The following is a 24,701-nucleotide window of genomic DNA, read 5'->3' as shown; positions in this document are numbered from 1 at the left end:
GAATATGTTATTCTTTTTAACTGACAAACTATGAGCTGCTGAGATTTACACACTAACAATTATCACCTGGCTTCTTTGCTATGGGATTGAACTAAATTTAGGGGATTCTGTTAATGTGCATTTCCTAAGCTGTATGTTCTCTGGACACATACTATATCCATCCTTATTTTAGACTGCCATTATTTTGAAAACATAACTAATTTCTTAGTGAAGAAAATACATTTCTTTCCTTCCTACTTTTTAAAATAGAATCATAGAATCATTAAGGTTGGAAAGACCACTAAGATCATATAGTCCAACTATCAACCCATGCCTCTGACTGCTCTAGCCCATGACCCTCAGTGCTACCTCTCCATGGTTCCTGAACGCCTCCAGGGATGGTGACTCCCCCACCTTCCTGGGCAGCCTGTTCCAATGCATCACCACTCTTTCTGAGAAGAAATTTTCCCCAGTATCCGACTTGAACCTCCCCTGTGCAACTTTAGGCCACTACACATCATCCTGTCACTGTTACCTGGAAGAAGAGGCCCACCCACACCTTGCAACAACCTTCTTTCTGGGAGCTGTAGTTTAAAAAATAGACTGAGGCATGATAAGTATTTGATTAACTGACTTGAAGAGCAAGAGTCTAAAAAGTACTGCACAACACTTAATGCTGATTTATAAGGGGAAATTCTAGCACTTTGCTTCGTTAAATTAACAAATGCAGTGAGGTTTTCTTAACAGAGCATTATTAGGATCTTTGGAAGAAGGTGCACACTGATCAGAAAGGTCTTGGTCTGGGTACAGAAAGGCCTGTCTGAGGGGTGCTGACTGGAGACCCCTCCGTAAGCACCTCCATGAGGGTCAGGTGAGGCTTACCAGAACATCTGGGGTAGTAATTTCTGCACAGAGATATCTTGCACCTCGCTGGTTCTTCTGTTGGTCATAGTTTGGATATATTCCCCCACTGATACATCCCCATCTCCACAGTGACCCACATGAGTCACACTCTAAATTATCAGTTAAATACAATATATAAAAAATGCCTTTTCCCCAAAGGGAAGTATCAAGGTTCTGTGTGTTCGTACAAGAAGGCTGTGCAAGGTGATACAGATACCTACATGCGTGTCACAGCAGGAGGACTCAGCTGCTCTGAAGCTTTTTCCTGTTCACTGTCACTAAGTCTACCACAAAGTCTTGGGCTTGCAGTAAATTGGGCTTGGCAGCTGGAGGATATTTGTGACTGTTGAGAGTCATTTATTCTGAATTTGTGTTTAATGACCTCTCAGCACAAAAGGTGGGGTTTTTTTGTTTGTTTGCTTGTTTTTAACACACTGGTTAAAAAAAAAAGACAAAAACCTTCACTTACTGATGTTTTACAGGATGAACATGCTGTCATGAACAAGTTGTAGTAAGATACACAGATACACATCACAATTGTTCTAAGGAATACAATTTTCTTGAAGGAATTTTTCAGTACAATAAAATCCCTTCAGGCAAGACCTACAAGCTCATTTTACAGTTATACTCTTCAGATTATCAACATGGGGAGAAGAATATCCTGCCTGTAAGACCTTAGTGCAGAACATGCAAAGGGTAAGTGATTTTTATTTGTTTATGCAATTTGTTAGGCTGCTATATGGAAATCAATCAGCTATTATAGGATGCTTTAAAGCCTACCTTTCACATCACTAACACTAGAGATAGCAACATGGAAGGTGCTGGCAGAGTGATGCTGGATAAGGCATTTTGGGGGGGAAGAAATAGCTAAACCTGGCTTTTACATCTTAAAAAATCAGCATGTGATTGTCATAGTGTTTTCTTGTGGTACTGCCAAAAAGAACATCTTAAATCAGGACAACTAAGGAACATTCTCTGTGCTTTTTTTTTAATATGCTGACAACTATAAACAATATTTATTTACAAAGAACAGACAAAAAATGATGAGGCGATTTCTTTTCTTTTCTTTTTTTTTTTTTCCCTGAGCATTAAGACTTGGGATTTTTAGACAGGTAAACAAAGAAAAGCCCAGATACAGAGTGGCATCCTTCTATGACAATGGCATATGAGCAGACACTGAAAAAAAAATATTTGTGCTTGAAGATGCTTGGATCCAAATCCCATCACATTCAATTGGACAAGGCATCCTTCAGTAAGGCTCCATGCTCATAACTGAGTGGTATAGCTACTTTCCCACAAGTAGGTGATTTGAACATATTCAGGCCAAGAAGGGCACTGGCCTTGTTGTTCCCTTTTCCAATTGAAATTCTCTAGTTATTAAGAAATTCTATGGCAAAAAGACACTCAGCATTCTCTTGAATTATAACAGAATAAGAGAGGACAGAGCAATAGTTCTGGTTCTCACTCAGGAAGCTTTCAGATTTCTATAAACTCAGCTCAGGCTGGCAGCCTCAGCAATCTTTGTGGAGAAGAGTCATCTCCAAGTTAAACTGCAAGAGCAGAAAATTCACAAAAATACAGAAAAATGCAATTAATAAAACTGGTTCAGAGCCATGTAGTCTTCTACAAAATGCAAATTGTCCACTCCTTTGGCAGCATCTAATGTAAAAGACGCTCCCTCAGTAACATCATCTTAGGTCATGCTGAGACATCAGCCCTACAACTCAGTGCAAGAAAATGGACTGTCTCCCATATATCTAACTGGTAGATCTTATTTGTTAGAGGCCACATTACAAAAGCTATCAACAACAACAACAACAGCTATGTTTGTTTTGATGAAGTCTTACAAAGCCCATTTACAGTAGGCAAGTATGTGACTATAACTCCTGGAGCCCTTTGCTCCATTAAATTTCAGGCTTCGAAGAATGGGAACACAGGCTTCTTTTCCACTCAGCAAATTTAGTGCAGCATGAAAGAGTCAAAGGGAATATTTATAACATTTAATAGTGCACTGAGCTATAGACAAAGGCTAAAGCTTTCTAGTATCTGGCTATTATGTTGCCCTGGAAGCAGCCTGAATTCAGTCTGGTGAGGCCACAGACACCATCTATTTTGCAGAAAATAAAACTTGGGACACCTCGTCTGTTATATATCATATGAATACTGCCCAGGCAGCATTAGCATGCTGGGATGGAGGAATAAGATAGCATGTAAGGATCTGGCTATCTGGCCAGGCCCAGAGAGCGGTGGTGAATGGAGTTTAATTCTGCTGGCAACTGCTCATTAATGGTATTCATCAGGGGTCGGTTCCTGTTTATTGGTGATCTGGATGAGGGGATTGAGAGCACCCTCAGTAAGTTTGCAGATGACACCAAGTTAGGAGGAGGAGTTGATCTGCCTGAGGGTGGGAAAGGCTCCACAGAGGAATCTGGATTCCTCTGAACTGATGGACTGAGGCCAGCTCTAAAAGCTCAATAAGACCATGTTCCTGCACTTTGGACACAACAACCTCATACACTACCTCATCACTACAGGCTTGGAGCAGAGTGGTTGGAAAAGCGCAGAGGGAAAGGCTCTAGGGAGTATTGACAGCTGCCTACCACGAGCCAGCAGTACTCCCAAGAAGGCCAACACCATCCTGGCTTGTATCAGAAACAGTGCAGTCAGCAGACCAAGGAGACGATCATGCCCCTTGGTGCAGGTGAGGCTGCATCTCCAGCATTATATTCAGTTTTGCACCCCTCACTACAAGAAAGACACACAGGCCCTGGAGCATTTCCAGACAAGGGCCATGAGATCTTGAGGGGGCTGGAACATGTCTTATGGGGAGCAGCTGAGGGAATTGTTCACACAGAAGAGGCTCAGGGGAGATCTTAGTGCTCTGTACAACTAGTTGAAAGGAGATTGTGGTGAGGGGAGTGCTGGCCTCTTCTCCCAAGTAACTGCAATAGGACAAGAGGTAACAGCCTTGAGTTTTGCCAGAGGAGGATCAGGTTGGATATTAAGAAAAAATTCTTCTCAGAAAGAGCGGTAATTCATAGGAACAAGCTGCCCAGGGAAGTGGTGGAGTTGCTGTCTCTGGAGGCATTCAAGAAACTAGGAAATGTGGCACTGAGGGACGTAGGGACATGGTTGAGTGGGCATGATGGGCATGGGTTAATGGCTGGATGAGATGATTCTAGAGGTATTTTCTACCCTTAGTAATTCTATGATTCACCTAGTAAATTCGCACACAAATTTATTCAGAACAGACCGTGACTGCAGTTCCCCCTTCCTATATCTGAGAATACCAATAGACTGACAAAGCAGCCCTTTCATCAAGAATGTTTGTGGTAGCACATCCAATTTGGCTGAGTAAATAGCATTTTAAAATAAAACAAATGCTCACGCACAGCTACTTCAACACAAATTTACTTTGCATTATAATTACCCATTCAACTAGCTTGTTGTGTTTCAGTTCAGCATCCAATTCGCTTCAAATATCCATCAGAACATGAGTGTAGTCAGGGGTTTTCTTTAAGCAAAACAGGATATCTGTTTTCCCAGCTATGCTCAGTGATCAAGATCTCCCCAAACTCACAAGGAAAATTCTTCCAGGAAATAGAGATGAAGCTTTAGTTTACAGAACTTTTAAAAGTTCTGTGGGTTTTTTTTATTAGTCTTTAATTCAGTTCAATACTGGCAGTAACCACAGTGATGGATAGGAGGAAGAGAACTGTGAGAGAGTGGTTCTGTCACCTGCCATCATTTTGTTTTTCTTTTAACAGTTGTTTTCTTTCCTGAAGGGAAAAGCGCTAAATCTAGCGCTGAGTTTAGGTTTTGCCAGCAGCACTTAAGTTTGCAACAACTCCCAATAATATTCTAACTGCAGTTTCCCTTTTATCTACTGATACAACATGGCAGAGTTTGACACCTTTTTAGACATGAAAAGACTTTATCTTGTCTCAAGTAGCAGCTGCCATTAGTCTCTTTCACCACATCTTCCCCGTTTTCTTTGTTATATAATAGCATACAGCCAAGCCCATGCAAATCCTCAAAATTCAGCTTAGATATCTCATTCTCAAATTAGGAAATACTTCTGTCAACTGTACATATATACATAAATTCCATTTATCAATTCTGTTGTTAAGATAAACATAATGATTATGAACAAAATTCCTGTTACCAGCATCTGTGAACATACTCAAGTATGTCAGTAATATGCCCCAATAAAAAAAAAATAAATAAAAGCAATTGCAGCTCAAGAGTGGGCTATAGAGGAAATAAGGATTTTTTGGATCATTTTCCACTATATATTTTTTTTTCCTATGTATACATTCCCCATATCAGTACTCTATGACTTTCTGGTTGATCTCCCCATGTAACTGAAACAGAATCACATGAAGAACCGTAAACATTCCCCCCTGTTAACATATGCTGTATAAATGTTCTATGTTAAAGTAGACATACAATATTGCTTTTCAAATGGAAATAATTTATACTGCTAAGACAGAATCTAAATTTCTGCTCCATGTTACTGCAGGTATCAACTGAGCCAGAATGACATTCTCATCAGGGGTGATACACCAGTGAGCTTGGGGAGTGCTTTCATAGAAAAACTTTCAGAGCAGTATCTGAAGAATGATGCATCTTACCTGCTCCATCTTCACAGCAGATATAATTTTATTGCTTTGTATGAAACATCCTGATACAGATTGCTTTGGCAGACCAGGATGGATAAATGAAAACACATTCAGTGGTAACAGGCAGATGTACTACATTCACTTATACTTGCAACCAGTTTAGCATAATCTTTTTGGAATATTTTCTGCAGATGTTATCTGTTGCACCCATTCAATATATTTAAACATTTTCTTCACAAATGTGAGAATCTGCAAAGCAGTCAGCTTTGACATTTAGAACAGCTCCAAAGTAGAGAAATTAGCCCTAATCCTCAAATTGAGTAAATTACAGTAAGGTGAGAACTCCAAATGCATTTAAACTGTGACTCTCTGCAGAGAATCACAAATCTGATGATACCCCCCCAAGGATAAATGTTCCTATGTTGATTTGCTGCAGTGAGCAGAAACAGTGTGATGCAGTATCCTATGCGGTTATTTTCAAATCTATTGCTGCTTCTAACTTTCTTCCACTGCAGTTCTCACTAGCTTACGAACGCATCTCTTTTCTCACTTTTATAATCCATAAAATATGAATTTGTTGTTAATTATGGCACAGTATTTTTGGAAAATCCTTCAGTAAGGCAGTCTTTCCAGAAATCTGAAAAGCAACCAAAAAAAAAAACAAAAAACCCTCCAAAAACAGCTTACCATCAGCTTTAAACAAAAATCTAAAGCACAGAAACCCACAAAGTATGGGTAAAAATTTATGATCCTTCCAATAAGTACAGTGCTGATATTTTATTCCTGAAAATTCAAGCTGCTGATTACAACTTTCAGTATTCAAAAATCAGCAGCAAGAAACAAACAGAATCAAACAAATGTGTTTTTTTTGTACACAAACACAAAGTCTGTCCACAACTGACTAGAACATCTGGAATCTCTCCCTTTCTAATTTACAGATGACTACTACTCTGATTCTCCATAGCGTTTCTATTCTTTCAGCTATACGCTCACACCATCTGGGCGATGAGCCTCCAGAAAGGGATTCCAATAGTTATATAGATGAGCAAAAATTCTGAAACTCATTTTTCATTTAGAAAATATACTACAAATCAGCTTTTGCTACCTGCCAGAAGCCAAGCTAAGAAGTTACCAATTTTACTAATTATAGATTATATTATCTATTTCTTTAAGCACAGCTAGAGTTTTGCTTCCTAACTTCTAAGGTTTCTGCCTTTGTAAGAAATAGTTGACCTTTTCATTAATGCATGAATAATATAAACCAAGTAGAATATAAACAGTGCATGTAAGATGGGTCTTCATTCTGGTCAGTACAAAGAAAAATTATGAATTAAGTAGAGGTAAGGAAGAATTTTCTAATAAGCTCGAGAAGACAATTTTTTTGTTTATGATCAGTTTGCTTGACTATTAAGAGAAAAGAAAAAACACCTTCAAAAATCCAATTGCATTTAAGTTCCCACTATAAGATCAAACATTTACAGTGCATGATATTTTCCAGAGAGCCTGCAATACTGTTATCAGATTTTGATTTTCTCTATTTAACCTTTCTCTTGGTATACGTGAACGTTAGATGAAATTGCATACCCTCTGTAAATTAAAAATGCCCTAACTTAGAAACACGTGGTTAAAACTGCTATCAAATTTTCTTTAATAGGGCAAGTGACAGCCACAAAACCAGAATATCCTTTATATGGCTTATTCCACTTGGAAGGTACAAATACTCAAAGAGGTTTATCACATGGCATAGCACATTATAAATTTAGCTATGGTCAAACATACATGTATAAAAGCAGAAGGACTAACAGCCTTAACCTGGCAGGGAAAAAAAGACTTCATAATTCAAAAGTACCAACCCTGCTCCCTTGTATACCATAGTCTGCTGTTTACACATTCAGAACATAACCAAGCCCAGAATAATTGGTATTTGCCCACAATGTCTGATTTAGTACCTTTGTCAACATTTTAGTTTCAAACCTCAGCACCAGCATGAAGTATTTCACAACACTACTTATTCATCATGAATGTTTGCACTTCAATTGACATAGCACAGTAGAAACTTTGAAAAAGAGCTCTATAAGAAGTGAAGTTTTAGAGTTAATTGTTACCATAATTATTTTATGAGCAACCTAACTGCTTTTGAGTCTTCTTTTTAGTCTTTCAGACAGGGGAAGTGGACTGTCTGCCCACAAAGAAATCAGAACATCACTGTCAACTTGTGCAGGACTGGAACCTGTGCCCTGAAACTGTTGTTCTGAACTTCGGAAACAATCAACTACAACTACAGAGGAATTTTTTGGAGATACTTCCAATGACAAATTCCCACCAACTTCCTTAAAATCTGTGGTTTTCTCCATCCCTTTAATTACAAGTGCTGAGTCACTGCCTGTACTTTTGCTACTAGCAGTGTTATATCTTTTCTTTGTAAAAGTTTTTTTAAACTGGCCAGGGTTCAGTTGCCTTTGCTGCTGCTTACATATTGGATTTTTATTCATGTTCCCATCATCACTGTCCTCACTAGAAGAGCATTTGCTCTGGCACACACTCTTAAAAGAAGTTTTCCAAGCAGCCTGAGTACAAGTTTTTGTTACGTTATGGACAGGAGCAACATTTACTGGCAAAGAAAGAGGCAGTGGAAGCACTTCACACACAGTATGCAATGGCTCTGTTGTTTGCCCCCTGGGGGCTAGAGATGTTGAACAGCTTATAATACGGTCTTTCTGCATCATTTCATGCAGGGTGTCACTTTCTTGAGAAACAGGTGCACTGGATTCTCTTGCACAGGTTTCTGGTAGCACATTTTTAGTGTCTTGTACTAGTTTATTTAACTGACAAGAGGAAGAGAGATAATCTTTATCAAGTTTCAATGCTGCTTCTGTGTGCTTAAAATGTTTGAAAGGCTCTTGTTGCATTACATCTTCTGGCAGCACAGACTTTGATGGAACAGAAGTCTTCTTAAGTATACGCTCACTTAAAGACAACTTTTGAAGATGTTCCACGTGACCATCTGAAAACAAATCATCTGCACTATCAGAATGATCTCGATCTGACTGTGCAGCACCAGAACATTGCAAGCTATTTTTTACTGTTTTGTGATGTAGTGGATATGAGTGCTTTATGTATGCAGACAAGTCAGGTGCTGGATCACAGGTATTATATTCAAGGGTTGGTGAAGTGCTGAAGAAGGTTCCTTTCCCATCAATACTGCTCAGTTGTAGATCAGCTGTTACAGAGGATGACACTTCTGAGTTTTTAGTAAATTGTGCCGGCACTGCAGATGAGTCAGTCAATGCACTCTGTAAGTGCAAGCCAAGTGATGCTGTCTGAGAAAGTACAACTGATTCTGACATTTGAACAGATGTTACACAAGAAGCTGCAGCTATCACTGGATCTTTTGATTCCGTGCTTCTCTGGCATATCTGATACTCAGGTGGAGTTTTTCCATCAGACGTGTGGTCTGGCACAGGAATAATTTCATGTGCAGACTTTAAATTCATTTGAGACAGAAAATTGGTAACTTCACCATAAGCATCCAATAACTCCTTTTCTTTTGGTCTGTTTTTCTTGTCTGGAAAAAAAAAAAAAAGGCACACAAACATTGTCCTTCTCCCACTGTTGAGCAATATTTACTTTTGTTTCTTGTATTCTGGCAAGGCCCATAAGATAAAAATTTTTGTACTTACTTTTCTGTTTCTTTGCCAGAGCTTCTGACTTTTCCATTTGGTAAAGAGCAACAACATCTGGATAAGCAGCCTGAAACAAAGGCTGTTCTTCTATTGTAACTACATACAACTCCACAGGCTCATCTTCTGCATCAACATAGTGTTCTATCAAAATTAATGAATTTATATTAGAAATATATATACAAATATTTCAGAGGATGGAATGAGAAAAAAGTATTTGACTGTAAGGAAGATATTTAAAGAGACAAATAGCACAAGGTTTGAGGCCGAGCTATGGCTCTCTGACAAATTCCTACATCATACAGACACACTGAGGACTGAAGTCTGTCATCATGAAACAATACATAACATGACACAAAAAAGAGTTCAGATCTTATTAACCACAAAAAATAATTGGAAACCAAGCCCCTTGCTTTCTGGGTAAGTGGTTAAAATGGGCATTTTTTTTGTTTGTTTGTTTGGGGGGAGGGCGTTATTTGTGTTTGGTTTTATCTTGTTTTACTTTGATTTTTAGCATCGTTCTTGGTTTCAGGGTACTTGAAATGTGACATTTTCTTTCACAGTACTGTTTTCCCAATCTTATTCACACATCTTTTACTCATAATGCTATTAAACTACTCTTTAAAGAATGCTTTTGTCTTTTTCTATGAATTAGACTGTTCAATAATAAGCCTAGAAACCAATCCAACCTGGTTTTTGCCACTCAATTTCATAACAAGGAACTCCATTTTTAACACGTGTCTTGACTATTCTGTAAGAAAAGAAAGCAACACATTAGATGATTTTGTCTGAACAAGAAATGAAGAATCTAAGGAAGAATCTAAGATACTTAAAAGTATTTCACTATTTTAATTCATAATGATTCAGAGCAGAAGAAAATAATCTCTGTAACAGTGAACTCCGCATAGCATTTTAAAAATATGCTTTTTTTTTCGTTTAAATGCACAAGTTGTATACTACAATTTTGGCTCTAGATGTTGAATACTCATTATTCATTTAGGAGAAAGGATACTGCTCCAAGTAGCATAACCAGAAATCAGAAAGCTGTTCTGAACATATAACCCTAATGCAAACTTCCACAAACATCAGTTTGGCATCTTCAACTATGCCATGGAGAAGACTGTTGCCATAGACAGTAATTTTCTGAATGAACAGACATTATCGTTCATGTCTTTTGCATAAGAACATGAAGAAAGATAGCAAACAGGGCTGTCACTAAGACAGAATGTGAACTGAACAGGAACAGTCAAAGTTCCTACATGTAAAGAGGTTGGTGCTGTCTCATTACTATGTTTCAAAAGACTGTGAAAAGAAAATGAGACCAAGATCTGTTTTTTAAACTCTTGAAACACTAGACAGAAACATAAACATCAATTCTTTCATCTGAAGTAAAATATCAGTAACTTGTCTAATCAACTTATTAAAAAGCAACCTCCAAACAACACACTCAATCCAACTCAATCCAGTAGCTCTTCTGTAAGATAATGCTAAACAAAACAGCTTCTCTATGAGGAACAGTTTAACAGACTATCAACCCATCAATCCAAAAGAGATGATGCCATACTGACATTGGACTGCTTTTTGTTCCCTAAAATTAAAGTCTATAAGAAAACTGAACAGCATGAAGAAATGGAATGACAAGTAAACCTTACACTAGAAGAAAGTGGATCCCATCAAAACCACCTCTCAGGAAGTTAAATAATTTCTTCCATACTATGAAGTTAAGCTTAGCTATCTTTTGCCAGACACTGTAGATTCTTGAAGTTTACATAGGCTTAACAAAATATTAGATCATTTAAAAGATCCACTGAGGACTGACAGATCAAAATGATACTAACTCTGGCCCAGAGAATTCCTGAGTAACAGAAACTGGATGCCAGGAAAATACTGAGATGGAAATAGTTATTTGCATCTTGCTGTTTTTCCTGCATATCCATTTTAAGTACCCAGGATCCATGGCCATGTCAGTAACAACAAAGGACTGAATTTTTTTGAGCAGGAAGGGATAGCAGAAACAAAATGGAAAGCAATAATTTCACTAGACACAACTGAGTGCAGATGTTTATTTATAAGTCCATGCTCATAACTTTTAATCACTGAAGTCAATCAAAATTGACTAAGTACCTGAGAAGAGAAGTAATCCCTTAAAAGGTAAACCTCATATGCACAGACCCAAGGAAAGAGAATGGAATAGTAAGCAGGGAAAAAGCAGGCTCTGTTGGAACATAAGAAAACTGTTTTATGTATAACTTTGTGCAGCAGCAACATATATATTAATATGTTCACCTAAATTTTTAACTCTATTCAAGATGAGCACATAGCTTGAATCAGAGAGGAAAGAAAATAATTACATTTTTGTAAATACACATATACATGCACATGCATACACATACATATTAAAAAATTCCTCCAGCAGCAAAAGTAAAAGAAGATTGAAGATTTCCTGTTACATTACCGTATTGCCTGCAGTTGCTTTGAATCAGTGTATCCAGATTTTCTCTGGATCATATCATAATGTGTAAGCAATGCTAACAGCTTCTTACAAGCATAATGCTTTTCCCATTCCATCTTCTCAGAAGCAAATATCTGTTAGTGTAAAGCAAACAAAAAAACCCATGCTTTAAAACTTGCCTACTCTGTTAGGTATCAAACTTCAACAGCTGTATAGTAGAAACACAGAACTAGATGCTTTAAATATTCTGTAAGTTAGAGAAATGCCAAACAACATCTCACTACCAAATGGAGGAACAGTTATCTCTGTAAATGAGCAGATCCACCTGCTGCCAATACCAAGTCAAAGGAACAGTGATGTAGAAACAGTGAAAGAAAAGTCATGTACCAGATGGCCATGCAGAGCTATCACAGTGTGTGACAAGCTATGCTACAAGTCAAGAGTCAAAATGGCAGTCTATGGGGTGGTGACATGTGAATTCCCCACTGAAGAAAAAGTTCAGGATGGAGCCCTCAGTGGGTGAACTGATGTGATCTTTTGGGATAGGAAAGTGATGACACTTCTAGATTTCCTGCAACCCAGACAAAGCATCAACTCTGACTGCTATATCATGATGTTGACTAAGTGGAAGGCTCCAACTTCCAGAGCCAGGCCAGAGAAGACAACACTATAAAGCCAGGTCCATACCAGTTTAAAGACCATGGAGCTCTTTGCCAGTCTTGGCTGGACTGTCCATCTCTTTAGGCCAATCAAAGACAGACTGCATGGGTGAAGTTTTCCTAGCAATTATGCTGCCATAGCAGCTGTGAAACAGTGGGCCACCTCTGCTGGTGCAGATTTTCACAAATGCAGCATGCAGGCTCTTGCTAATTGGTGGTGAAAATAAATAGCTAATAATGGTGATTATGTTGAAAAACAAAAAAGTGCTTTGTAGCAAAAAAATTTGCTCTATCAAACCATGGTATTGTGCTCTTTGTAGCTGTTGCAGTTCGCATGGAAGCAAGCAGTAGGCATTACTTTTGGAGCAAACTCTGTATGTCACTTTTGAGCTTTGAACGCTTGGAATTAAAAGAGCCTCTGTACCTGGAAGGTGATAGGATTGCACTAAATACAGGCCTGCCATCTTTTTTGAATATGCACAATTCAGAATAAGTGTCTGCTTGTTATGTACAGAAGCTGGCTGTCTCAGTGACACCAAGAAATCATTATAAACAAAAAAGAAACAACCAAAAACCTCAAAGACTGCAAATGTAACTTGAGTTACCATATACATATGTTTGTAAGAGGACAAGGCAAACGTGAGTAAAAACCAAGAGCCACACCTGTTAAAACCTTTACGAAAGATGGGAGAAAGATAACATTCCTGAAGCATTATGCCTCATCAACACACCATATTTTATACACTAGAGATGATCCAATGCTCAGCAATCCACTCTAGTAATGCTAGACAATGAAAAATGGAACAATGGCAAGTGACTTTTTTTCCAGGTTACTATACTTGAGCTTTTCTAAATGCCTATTTACATCAACTAATTCTTCAGAGTTGCCTATTTTTGACTTTCAGAAAGAATGAGGTGAATTAAAAAGCTGTAGCAAGGTACTTTAATTATATTTACTGTAGAATTACCAATGAAAAAAAAAAATCAATATCACAGATGACTTCCTTAAGGCAAAAAACAAGAAAATCCACAGAGCTGAATATTCAGTATTTTCACATATACCTGAAATGACAATAAATTTGGCCTCTTGCATTCCATTATCTTGTTCAGTTTATTCTTGTTTACAAGAAATTCTTGGATAACCTTGAGATAAAACAGAAAAGAGGCAGTTGAAGAAAGGGCAAAAAACCTGAACTTTCAATTAATTGATTTGGAAAATTAATCTTTAACTAGGCTTCTTACCTCAGAGAATGGAAAGCCTTCACAACTGTTAGCTTTTCTGCAGGTAAAACAAATGTGTTAGGAACTGAATAACAAATAGGAAAAATACGCATTTTAAATGCTCACTCCGCACGTGAAAGGAAAAGCAGTTTCTTTTCAAACCATTCCTACTTTCTGATATTGTCCTCCACTGCACTTGCTTGTTTCACTTGCTCTAACTGATGCCATTCACAAGGGCAGCAGTATTTGGAGTCACTGGGTTTGCAGTATCTAGTGCTTTCACAGAATTTACATCCACTGCGCTCATGTTCCTTGTACGATCCTACAGAAGATGCACAAATCACGATGAGAAAGGAAGTTTTAGAAACCTCCAAAAACAACATTACCAATAGAAATATAAAGGTCAGAACACACATGAATAACAGCCGTAAGCAGATCTGAGTATATTAGCTATATAACTACCATAAAAACTGACAAAAAGAATGTATTTTTTAAAATTATTTTCTTAAGACTATCCCTAACTGTTTCAGACCTTGTGATGAGGAATTTACCTTAAATGAATGCTGCAGAAGTAGCATGGCAAAATAATAAGTAAAGGGTATATAAAACAAGCTTTTTTCCCCTTCTCATTATCATCCAGAGCAATAGCTTTAAATGAGTTCACTGAGGACATTACAAAAATGAGGTTAGGACTAATTTATTTTCAAGAAAAAGCTACAGCAAAATCCAGCAATGCCAATGGTTTCAGTCCTCACGCAGGACCAGTTTAGGGAGAAGAAAAAGTTGCTTGCTATTACAGTGTGCTGTCTTTAGTGACACTGTTAAAAAGTTAAATATCTGGGATCACACAGCGCATTGTATTAACATTCTGCTATCAACTGGTTTCACATTTGAGAAACGTCACTTGCACCCTCAAAAAGCCTTCATATAGATACACAGTGCAGAAAATGTGAAGTCAGAAGATGAATGACAATAAAGCAGTTTGTAATGCTAGTCACAAAAATTCAACCAGCCAATGACCCCAACATCCAGAATCAAGAGCAAACAAATGATTAAGCTAAAAATAAAATGCTACGCTTTCAACACTGACCTGGATGATGGCAGTCAGAACAGTGCACTACTCTTTTAACAACCAAAGGTGGATTATAATCATGCTCAGATTGTTCTTTCCATTGCTCAAACCTATAGGGGTGATATTTAAAGGATTAAGAAATACTTCATACTTTCATACTTAAAACACCCAAGTAGTCCCTTCGTACTTCTCAAGCATTTGCTCAAGAAGTATTTCCTAAGTTAAGAAACTGATTATTTGTTTTGCAAGTATATCCTTGTTGCATTATGAATATTTACATGCACATTAAGATAACAAACACAGAAAGCATTTAGTACCTCATGTTCTAATCCAACCAGTTAAAAAAATAAAAATAAAAAATAAAAATTATCAGTACTTGTGACTTGTATTCTAATGCAACAACATTCTCTAAAGCTAGGTGTCAGCTAATATTTAAAACAGTTCACAAGTTCACATAGCACACCATGTAATTCATTTAGGCAAACAACAATGCACCCACTTGACTCTCAAAAAAATTTTATTAAAATATTACTAGCATTGTCTTGGAGCTGAAGCCCATACCAGAAAGTATGTGAATAAAATCAAAGTACTTGAGCTTGCAGGGTAAATTTTCACTTTACCTTTGCAGTAAATTTTGACCTCCCAAAGTCTCAATTAATTTTAAAGCTTGCTCTTTTCCAACTCCTGGAACACCCTATAGAGACAGAAATATGAAACATTAAGAAGTGACACATGCAGTACACACATCTTTACTGCCTTTCTAACATTATGGACAGAAATAACAAAAGACAATCCCAAGGAACTGAGCTAAACTGAGATTTTTATTTATTTATTTTTTTTTACAAAATTATGAAGGTAGAAATGGCAAAAGATTGGAGCTACACAATCAGTGTGACACACAAGATGCATAAAATGGCCTTACCCTCAAAAGCAGCTCAGATAAAGCCATGTGTTTTCCTGTTTCCTACTGTCTTTTTACTGTATTTTCTACCCTTATTCTTATTCCTTTTATCTCCTACCTGAAACTGGACTCTATATTCTTGCCAGCTATATGCCAGCCAGCCAGCTGAAACTCTTCATAATAGTTTTGGAAAGATAAAGACTCTTTATCTGAAGTCAACATGCAAAATGTTAGAAACTCAAGAAGATGGGGGGGGGGGGGGGGGGGGGGGAAACACACCAACAAAAAGCTTTCAGTCACAGGAGAAAAAGCAACTACATGGCAAGAAAACTTCTAATACTTGATGATTTCAAGCTAAGAGGTGAATAGTGAATAGCGTAAAAGCATTTTATGAAAGTTAATTAAAAAAAAAAAATCAAGCCTCAAATAAGTTCTCTTCCCTTGTTTGATTTTAATATTTACTACCTTATTACATCTGCAGTACACATGCTCTGTATGGGAAAATAGACTACCACTGTGGTAATGGATGGAAACAGCAAATGTTTTTCAGGAGCTGTTCAAGGACAGAAATCCAGGACTTCACTGCAACTCTTAAATTCACTGAAGTACGTGTTGCTTTTTAGTTTCTCGTTCAATTCTTATGCCCATCACATTACCAAGAATCAGTGCAGTTGGATATTTACACCATATTGAGTGTCCTTCTGACAGCACTGCTACAAGTTTCATTCAGCCATAATGACTGAATAGAATATATGCAACTGCATGAAATAAATCTATTTTCAAAACCAATTAGAAGTTGTAGTTAGTCTGCTCAAGTGCCTGACAGTAGTCCATCAGGTATTAAGCTTCTGCAAGGAAAGCAGCATTTTTGTATGTAATGAACAAAGGAAGTGCAGTTATAGAATGGTATTCTCACTTATCTGAGATGCCAATCCCCACACCTGATGCACTCCTGTAGTTCAGCCTTCCTTAGAAGTTTGTATATTATTTGCTTTGCTGAGTTGCAGCAAATCAAGACTGGCCTAGTGCTACGTAATTGTGCCTTTTAGGACTACGCAGTAACTCAGCATACCAGAAGCTGCTAGGGGCATTACAGAAACTACTGATAAGCCACTATTTTCTACCTCTCCCCTCCTCACTAGTGTTTCTTTTGTGATAATGAAGTGTTTACAAATTAAATGAGAGACTTGCTTCTATTACAGTAAAGAAAAAAGAGGAAAGAATTATAGTGATGCACTCTGCCTGTTGCTTAAAAGGACAGATTTATTAAATTGAAACACCATGATTTAATAGTTAACTTAGACAACCAGAATGGGACCAATTATTGCCTGTGGTCATAGTATGATGGACTGTACAGAAATAAAGTTTCATCCCATTTCCTTTCGATTCCAAAACTGTTCAAAGCCTCAACAATAACAACAACCCAAGAGCTTTCAAGGAGAAAAAAGAAAAAAGTGCCCACTGAGAACTTACTTCATTCATTACTGAATAAAAGTCTCTAAGTTCCATCCAGAACAAGCGTTACTACTAACTGCAGTTCAAAACCATCACTACTAGCTATCCCAAAGGACACAGTGTTTTTTCTCATTTTTCTCACCTACTATGCCAGGGATATACTGTACGTGCTAACGGGCAGTTCTCATGTTCGCACAGTATCATTAAACTGCAACTTTCACACAATGGAGATGAAGACTGAAGTCGAGACTAACACCTCAGATTTAGAAAGATTAATACTCCATTCTGATCATCTTCCAACTATCACAAAAAGTTATGACTTACTAAACATCCCTAGATCTCAGCAATCATGTATTGTATGCAGTTCTGTCAGCATGTGCAAGTCTTCCTTGATATGCTCTAAGTAATTGCTTACCTTTGGAAGATAATCACAACCCAGAAGAACAGCTAGTCCAATCAAAGTCTCTCTGTCACAACCAAGCTTCTCCTTAATAGAGGACATTGTGTAGCAGTCAAGATGTGGCTCCTGAAAAAGAAATTTATCATTTATTTCATTTCTGTGACACCAGGGAAGGAACTGCCATGTCTGCAGTTCTACCCTACAATGGGCCTTCCCTATAAGATACAGAAGGGTCTGATGGAAAAATGCTATAAAGCAGCAATTAAAATTTATAATGTAGCGCATGGACACCATGAGAATAACAGCAGTTCTAGGATTTCAAGCTGTAAGCATAGATACCAACTACTTAAAAACTACCTTTTAGATAAAGATAAGAAATACCAACCCGATCTCGTTTTTCCTCCACTTTCTTCAGAGGTTTAACAGGTAAAACACATGAAATCTTTTCTCTGATTTATAGAGAAAGTGTCAACTAAGAAAATCTGGATTTTCCAGTTTTAGAAAAAATGCATCCTTAATAAACATTTTCAGCTCAAGGTCATAAATTGTTTTTTACTGAATGGTCACAACAACCTATTAGTTACAATACAGACACAATCTCTCTCCTATTCATCATTTAAGACTAAGAGTATTAATTGTAAATATATTTGTAATGAATAAACCAAACATGTAAGATGCACACACACAAACCAGCCAGGAAGCTGACCACTCCTACATGCTCCAAATGGGAATTTATAGGAAGCAATGATTTCACTAAAATTCTCCACTATAGAAGAAAAAAAAAATCACTTAGCTTTATTACACACCACGGAACACACACAAACACATATGATAGTACTATAAGTGATCTTCAGTTGTTTTGCTCTTAAACCCACTACATGGACAAAATGTTCCTATCTTAAAGGATAGTTATAATCAACACAAATCAGTAGATAAGCATGATATCCACACAAATGTTAAAAGGGCCTCCTTTTAATTTCTATTTGCATTTTTGGGATGACTCTAAAGAGCCAGTAAGATCCCCTTCTGATTCTACTGATGTACATTACCTTAGAATTCATGGCAAAGTTCCTATAAACTGTTTGAGCTCCATATAGGAAAACATCTCCATCATTGGTAATGCACCCATCAACATGGCCTTTTGCACTCAGGTAAGCACACATTGCTTCTGCTTCCCCAGCTGCTTGAACCCATGGGACACCTAAACAGTCCAGCAGCTGGAGGCACTAAATAAAAGAACCCAAAATGAAATATAATTTAACAGTCAATGTATATCTAGTTATTAGCATGTATTTTCTCAGATTATATGCCCACTCTAAAGGAGTATATATAAAACATTATATCAATAAAACATTTTGCTCTACAAAAGTATCTTACTGTAATAGTCAAAAGAAATATTCAACTAAGACCATTTATTAGAGATTAATACATTACATATTAATTACACAACATGATTAACAGTTACTCCTTCACAAAATCTGACTACTCAGCAGTCTCTGCTAGTTCTAGCTAAGTGTCTTTCAACGAACTGTCAGACTGCTCCAAAACATCAAGTACAAAAATACAATACTATTGGCCTAACTAATACTGGACCATAATTAAAATGAGCATACTGAGATATATACAAACACATACTTTCTACAAGTTTGAGAACAGAACGTGAATACTTTCATGGTTTCAATTGCATAGCTGAATGTCTACATATTTTATTTCACAAAACTCTGATTACACAAGAATGGCAAAATACCTGCGATAATGAATTAAAATGAAAATTACTGAACAGAAGTTCTTTGCAGCCAAAGCTTCTCAACTAATGCAGCAGATTTCCAACAATACACCAAATAACAAAGAAGCTGCATTTCTGTAATAAGTACTCGTTATATGTGTGGCTCACTACAGCATAAAACACAGAGAATGCATCAAACAAGAAAACTGTGTTCTGATATTGCCACCCTACTGCAACAATCAACTGATGTTGGAAAGCACAATTGCAAGAGGTGTGTTCGCTCTAATTCCAAATATTGTTGAAATTTGTTCTGCAGAAAACTACTAATTCTTTTGAGTTCTTCTCTTCAAACTGTTAAAGGTTTCTATCACATTAAAAAAAAAAGTATTGAGACACACACCCCAGTTACTCACCTCTTTCAAAATAGATTTAAAAAGAGATCTCCCTGTTCTTGCAGCCCCATGTTTGTTGGAAGCTCCATATCGCATCTCATTTCTCTTACTCATAGTGTCTGCCTTCAGCTTGGGGGCCTCACCTTCCATGACAAACACCAATTTAATCCCCATTGATGTGAAAAAAGAATACCGAAAAAACAGGTTTCTGCAATAAAGTAAGGTGTTCCAGAATTAAGGAAAACATCAAAAGAAATCAGGTTTCCTTACATGCCTCAGCCTACTTCAGGAACAGTCACATAATGATACAACAGCCTAGGTTAGAAGGGATCTTAAAGATCATCTAGTTCTAACCCCTTGCTGTGGGCAGGATTTCCAACCTCTAGGATCAGGCTGCCCAGGATCTCAACCAACCAATGCCTTCAGAGATGAAGCATCCAGAACATCTCTAGGCAACCTATTCCAGCACCTCGCTACCTTCTGAGTAAAAAATTTCTTCCTAACATCCAATCTAAATCTCCCTTCTTTTAGTTCAAAAAGCCTTTTCCTCTTATCCTATCACTATCAGACCATGTAAAAAGTCAGTTCCCTACATGCATGTAAACTCCCTTTGAGTATTGGAAGGCCACAATGAAACCTTCCCAGAGCCTTCTCTTCTCCAAGCTGAAGAAGCCCAGTTCCCTCAATCTTTTCTCATACGAGAGGGGCTCCAGCCTTTTGATCATCTTCATGGCCCTCCTCTAGACCCTCTCCAATAGCTCCATATCCTTTTTGTACTGGGGGCCCCAGGCCTGGATGCAATATTCCAGATGGGACCTCACGAGGGCAGAGTAGAGGGAGACAATTACCTCCCTCTCTCTGCTGGCCACCCCTGTTAATGGAATACTGTTGGTCTTCTGTGCTACACAAACAGACAGCTGGCTCACATTCAGCTTTTTGTCCATCACAACCTCCAACTCCTTCTCTGCAGGGCTGCTCTCAATGAGTTCTATTCAGTCTCTACACTTATCTGGGACTGCCTCGATCCAAATGCAACACCTTGCACTTGGCCTTGTTACGCCTCATTAGATTCTTGTGTCTGACAATGTAGCTCAATCTTAGCTTGTTCTTCATCCCCTATGATTTCCTTATCCCCAGGCTAAAAAGCTGTTATTTTCTTGTCTTTACTTGAAGTTGTTTCACTACCAACTTGTAACAGCATTACAAGATTTCCAAGCAAATGCTCCTAAAAATACTCTTTGTCTTTATGTTTTAAGAACATAAGAAAATGTAAAAGGCCACATAAAATGCACTATTCAGAGTCTGCTTCCAAATACATCTGCAGTGATTGTTTTGTACCATTAAGAACAAGTCTATCAATGCTGGTGTATTTGATGTAAATGAATACTGTTGTTACACAGATTCATAGATACCATTATTACACAAATTTATTTCATATGGAAATACAAAATTCTTCCCACTATTGATTGACATTGATCCCCACCATTGCAAGACAGCAATAATTACCTGGTCTACAATACTATGTGGTTACAGTATTGCTATATGTCTTTCCCTATAATTCCTGGATTAATCTTTCAAAAAAGAGCACGCAAACATTTATAACTCTTCAATTGACATGGAAAGACCATTACTCTAGATTTAACACTGTATATTTGTTACTGATAAAAGAGGATAAGTTCATCTCTTGAGGCAAGTTCTATTTTTATAACATATATATACACACATAAATCCAATTAAATAGATAATATTCTCCAGAATACTTAGCAAAATAAATTAATCTCCATCTACCTGAAATATCATTTTTTTTTTTTTTGTAGAAATCCATCCATCCCTTCATCTCTCTTTTGAAAGGCTGTGCAAGGCATCTGGGCTGATGTTTCCATTCCACTGCATGTAAGACTTTATATCATAGAGAAGTGAAGAATTCGTGTTAAGCTTCATTCTCTAGTTAATTATCCAGTCTTAGTAAGCAGTCTTAGTAATAAAATGTTATGAAGTGATTCTAAGAAGATGCTAATTTTTCATATCAAATAAACTCAACAGATGCCACAGAAATATCTAACAGCAGCTATTAAGTCAATATTCTTGTGCTAACCAGTAGCTGCTCATTTTTTAAAGTATGTAGTTTCACAATACCTACTGTCAGCATCATTCGCAGAAAACAGCGCTCTCAGGTTATGGTTGCTTATACTTGCTCATTTAAATTGAAGAAATACTTCAATGTTGCTTTTAAGCCTGAAGAATGACTTAAACACATTTACTTCAATGTGGGATCTAACTAGAATTCTAATTCATAAGCAAAATCAGGCTGAAGTATGCCTGTAAACAGCAGTCATAAACAGCTTAAATTTCCCTACCAACTTCCAATACAGCCTCAGGAATACATGGCAGTGAGTATGCTGACTTTTGTTCTTGCAGCTTGATAATTTGTACATCATGCAGCATAGTATCACAGTAAGACTAGTATGGCTTTGCTTGCACACCTCTCACCCATTGATGAAGCCTCAATAATGGCACACCTGGTTCAACCATTTCTCCCGTTTGCAGCCAAGCATTAAGCTGAATTTAACCAGTACGACTGTGCCTTCATTTCAAACCCTTTATGTACACAGCACAGGTTATAATAACATAATCAAAGCAACACAGTAATTTGAACACTGGAGCAAAGGAGTCCTACTAAATCCTAAATTCCAGAACATTTTGTTACAGTTATCTATATGGATACCATACCTCAGATGTGGCTTGGTAACTACTCCGATCATCTTTTTAACGGTCTGTGCTTCACAAACCCACAGACTTAAATCAACAGCAAGTGTCTTTCCTTTGAGACTACTCAAGCTTACAGGCTGCCTCACAGGCTCCAGGATTTGCCACAGATTAGTCACTCCCATTGTTCTATCTTCTTCGTTGTCAGCAGGAAGGTTTTAGCTGTAAAGACTAAGGAAAATAAAATATTTTCATAAAATGAAACATGACATACCATGAATGTTAAGATCAGAAAACAAATACCCAGACATTATCAGTTTTGCTTTTAGGAGCAAACAACACACAAGAGTTCTAAGACTCTACAGATGGTTTATTACTTGGTACCTTCTTTGCATTACATATTTTCATTTCTAACAGTCTGAATGTAAAAACACATAATACAATATAACACAATATAAATTCAACTGAAACAAACCAACCAAGCCATAAATTTCTTCTAAAGTATCCCTTACATAACTGAATTCCTAGTCTTATTTAAAAACAAAGTAAACAATCTCCACACTTTCTGAGGAAATTACTTCCTGATGTGAAGCCGTAGGATCCACCTAGGAGGAGGCAAGGAGTCAACACAGACAGCCTCAAGAAGTTCCTTCGAAAAACTATTTCTGAAGTTATAACAGCATAACTCCAAGAACATGTTAACACCTCTCTTCTTACTACTTTTGATTTTGTATTGTATGACTGGCACTAATACTTCTAAGGAACACCAGCTGATAACATACACCCACTAGGCAGTATTTTTCTTTGTCTCTTATTTACGCAGCTATCATCCATACTATCACAGAATGGCCAGGGTTGGAAGGGACATCAAGGATCACAAATCTCCAACCCCCCTACCACAGGCAGGGCCACCAACCTCCCCATTTCATACTAGACCAGGCTGCCCAGGGCCCCATCCAATCTGGCCTTGAACACCTCCAGGGGCAGGGCATCCACAACCTCTCTGGGCAGCCTGTTCCAGTATCTCATCACTCTCTCTGTAAAGAATTTCCCCCGACATCCAACCTAGATCTCCCCTGCTTTAACTTAAAACCATTTCCCCTTGTCCTGCAAGGGAAATTTCTACACCATGACTGGGTTTCCTTTTCTTCACTTTCCTTGTATAGTTCTGGTTTTCATGTCTTGCTGCTTCTATATGAAGCCTCTGACTTGTAAAAGGGAGGGAAAACCCTCATAGTACCTATTGATTCCTGCATTGCCTTATCACACTAAGTTTGCCTCATGCTTATTTAAGTTTCTCTCAATTCCCTCAATATCAGAAGACAGAAATAAGATCTCAAATATATTTTTTCTCTCTTCTATCCTGAACTTGAAACTGTACACACACAAAGAATACATTTCTCTCTTTTGAAACTGACTTGACGAACTCTGACCTACTTAAGACACATGAGGATATTCCACCTTGTTGCCTCTTGTGAGCAGGGCCACATCAAACTCAAGAAGCTTCCTCATCCAACACTTGGCACAACAAGTCTCTCTTTGCAAGCTGTCTTCTGTTTTAAAGCAAGGCAGCCATTCAGGAATGTATCGCTTCTACCACTGCAGGCATTCTATATTTTTTTTTTTATCATATCCTCAAAGAAAGCTTTACTATCAACACAAATCATGTTTCTGAAATCCTCTTCTTCAGGCACAAAACCCAGTTTTAGTCTTATGCACCCAAGGCATAACACAGTAAATGTAGGCGTTGCTGCTGTTATGCCTCAAGAATATAAAATGACTTAAAATTAGGAATAAAGCATACAAACACACGGCGTTACATCTCGAAGCACAAAGCGACCCGTTTCTTGGACACGCGAGGGGAAACCAAGAGAGGCACACAAACCTTCTCTAAAGACACTCAGGGATTCAGTGGAACGACAAAAAGCGGCATCCTTCAGTCTCACAGAGATGGAGGCTCCCAAGGACGGAGGCTGAGCCTGGTTTTCTTTCTACATACGGACGAATCACCGGCGATAAGCACAGTATCATAAGATCGGTGGCAGGAAACATAAACTAAAACACAAACAAAACACTCACACACAAAAAAAACCTTTTCAATGGAGCACAGCCGAGGCATCCAGCAGTCCGTACTCCCGCCCTACAGTTGTGCCCGCGCAGCCCTCTCTCCAATTTAAACACTTGAAACTCCCGCCATTTAAACACTTGAAACTCCCGCCTCGATCCGACCGCAGCCACACAGAGACGCAGAAGCCGCCTCCCACATCCCGCCGAGCCCTGGAACTCCCCTATCCGAGGACACCCACCATCCACACAGCGCAGGTGCCCACACAGCGCTTCCCCGCTCCGCCCTCCCGCAAATGGCGGCGCACGGAAACGGCACCTCGGCGGGCGGCGGGCAGCGCGCATGCGCCGCGCTCTTGGCGGCTCTTCCGTTACGCGCTCCTATCCGCGCCGCTCCCTGAGGAAGCGGTGTTTTGGCCGCGTTCAACTTTCTGCCCGTTGCAGCGGTCCTGCTGGCGGTGAGGAGAGG

General features: G+C 38.2%; 2 protein-coding genes across 2 annotated transcripts in view; one reads left to right on the top strand and one right to left on the bottom strand.

Moving 5' to 3' along the window:
- Positions 1–4,796: 4,796 nt before the first annotated feature.
- Positions 4,797–24,563, bottom strand: GEN1 (GEN1 structure-specific endonuclease). The gene is made up of 15 exons (XM_031611278.2): positions 24,475–24,563; positions 24,054–24,223; positions 22,193–22,399; positions 19,484–19,670; positions 18,394–18,570; positions 17,360–17,470; positions 15,209–15,282; positions 14,607–14,698; positions 13,688–13,838; positions 13,538–13,574; positions 13,358–13,438; positions 11,640–11,770; positions 9,874–9,935; positions 9,185–9,328; positions 4,797–9,069 (listed from the first exon to the last, which is right to left on the bottom strand). Exons 3-15 carry the CDS (start codon positions 22,351–22,353, stop codon positions 7,631–7,633), a joined length of 2,847 nt encoding a protein of 948 aa, XP_031467138.2. The 5' UTR covers positions 22,354–22,399; positions 24,054–24,223; positions 24,475–24,563; the 3' UTR covers positions 4,797–7,630.
- Positions 24,554–24,701, top strand: part of SMC6 (structural maintenance of chromosomes 6) — a 31,403-nt gene continuing 31,255 nt past the window's right edge. Inside the window, exon 1 of the mRNA XM_031611276.2 lies at positions 24,554–24,700. The gene's annotated coding sequence lies outside the window, so the exon portion shown is untranslated. The remainder of the gene's footprint in view (position 24,701) is intronic.

The sequence above is a fragment of the Phasianus colchicus genome, chromosome 2 (assembly GCF_987193195.1).
Source record: "Phasianus colchicus chromosome 2, bPhaCol1.hap1.1, whole genome shotgun sequence".
Lineage (NCBI taxonomy): Eukaryota > Metazoa > Chordata > Aves > Galliformes > Phasianidae > Phasianus > Phasianus colchicus.
The sequence above is the reverse complement of the archived record's forward strand: the minus strand, read 5'-3'. Positions and strand labels throughout refer to the sequence as shown.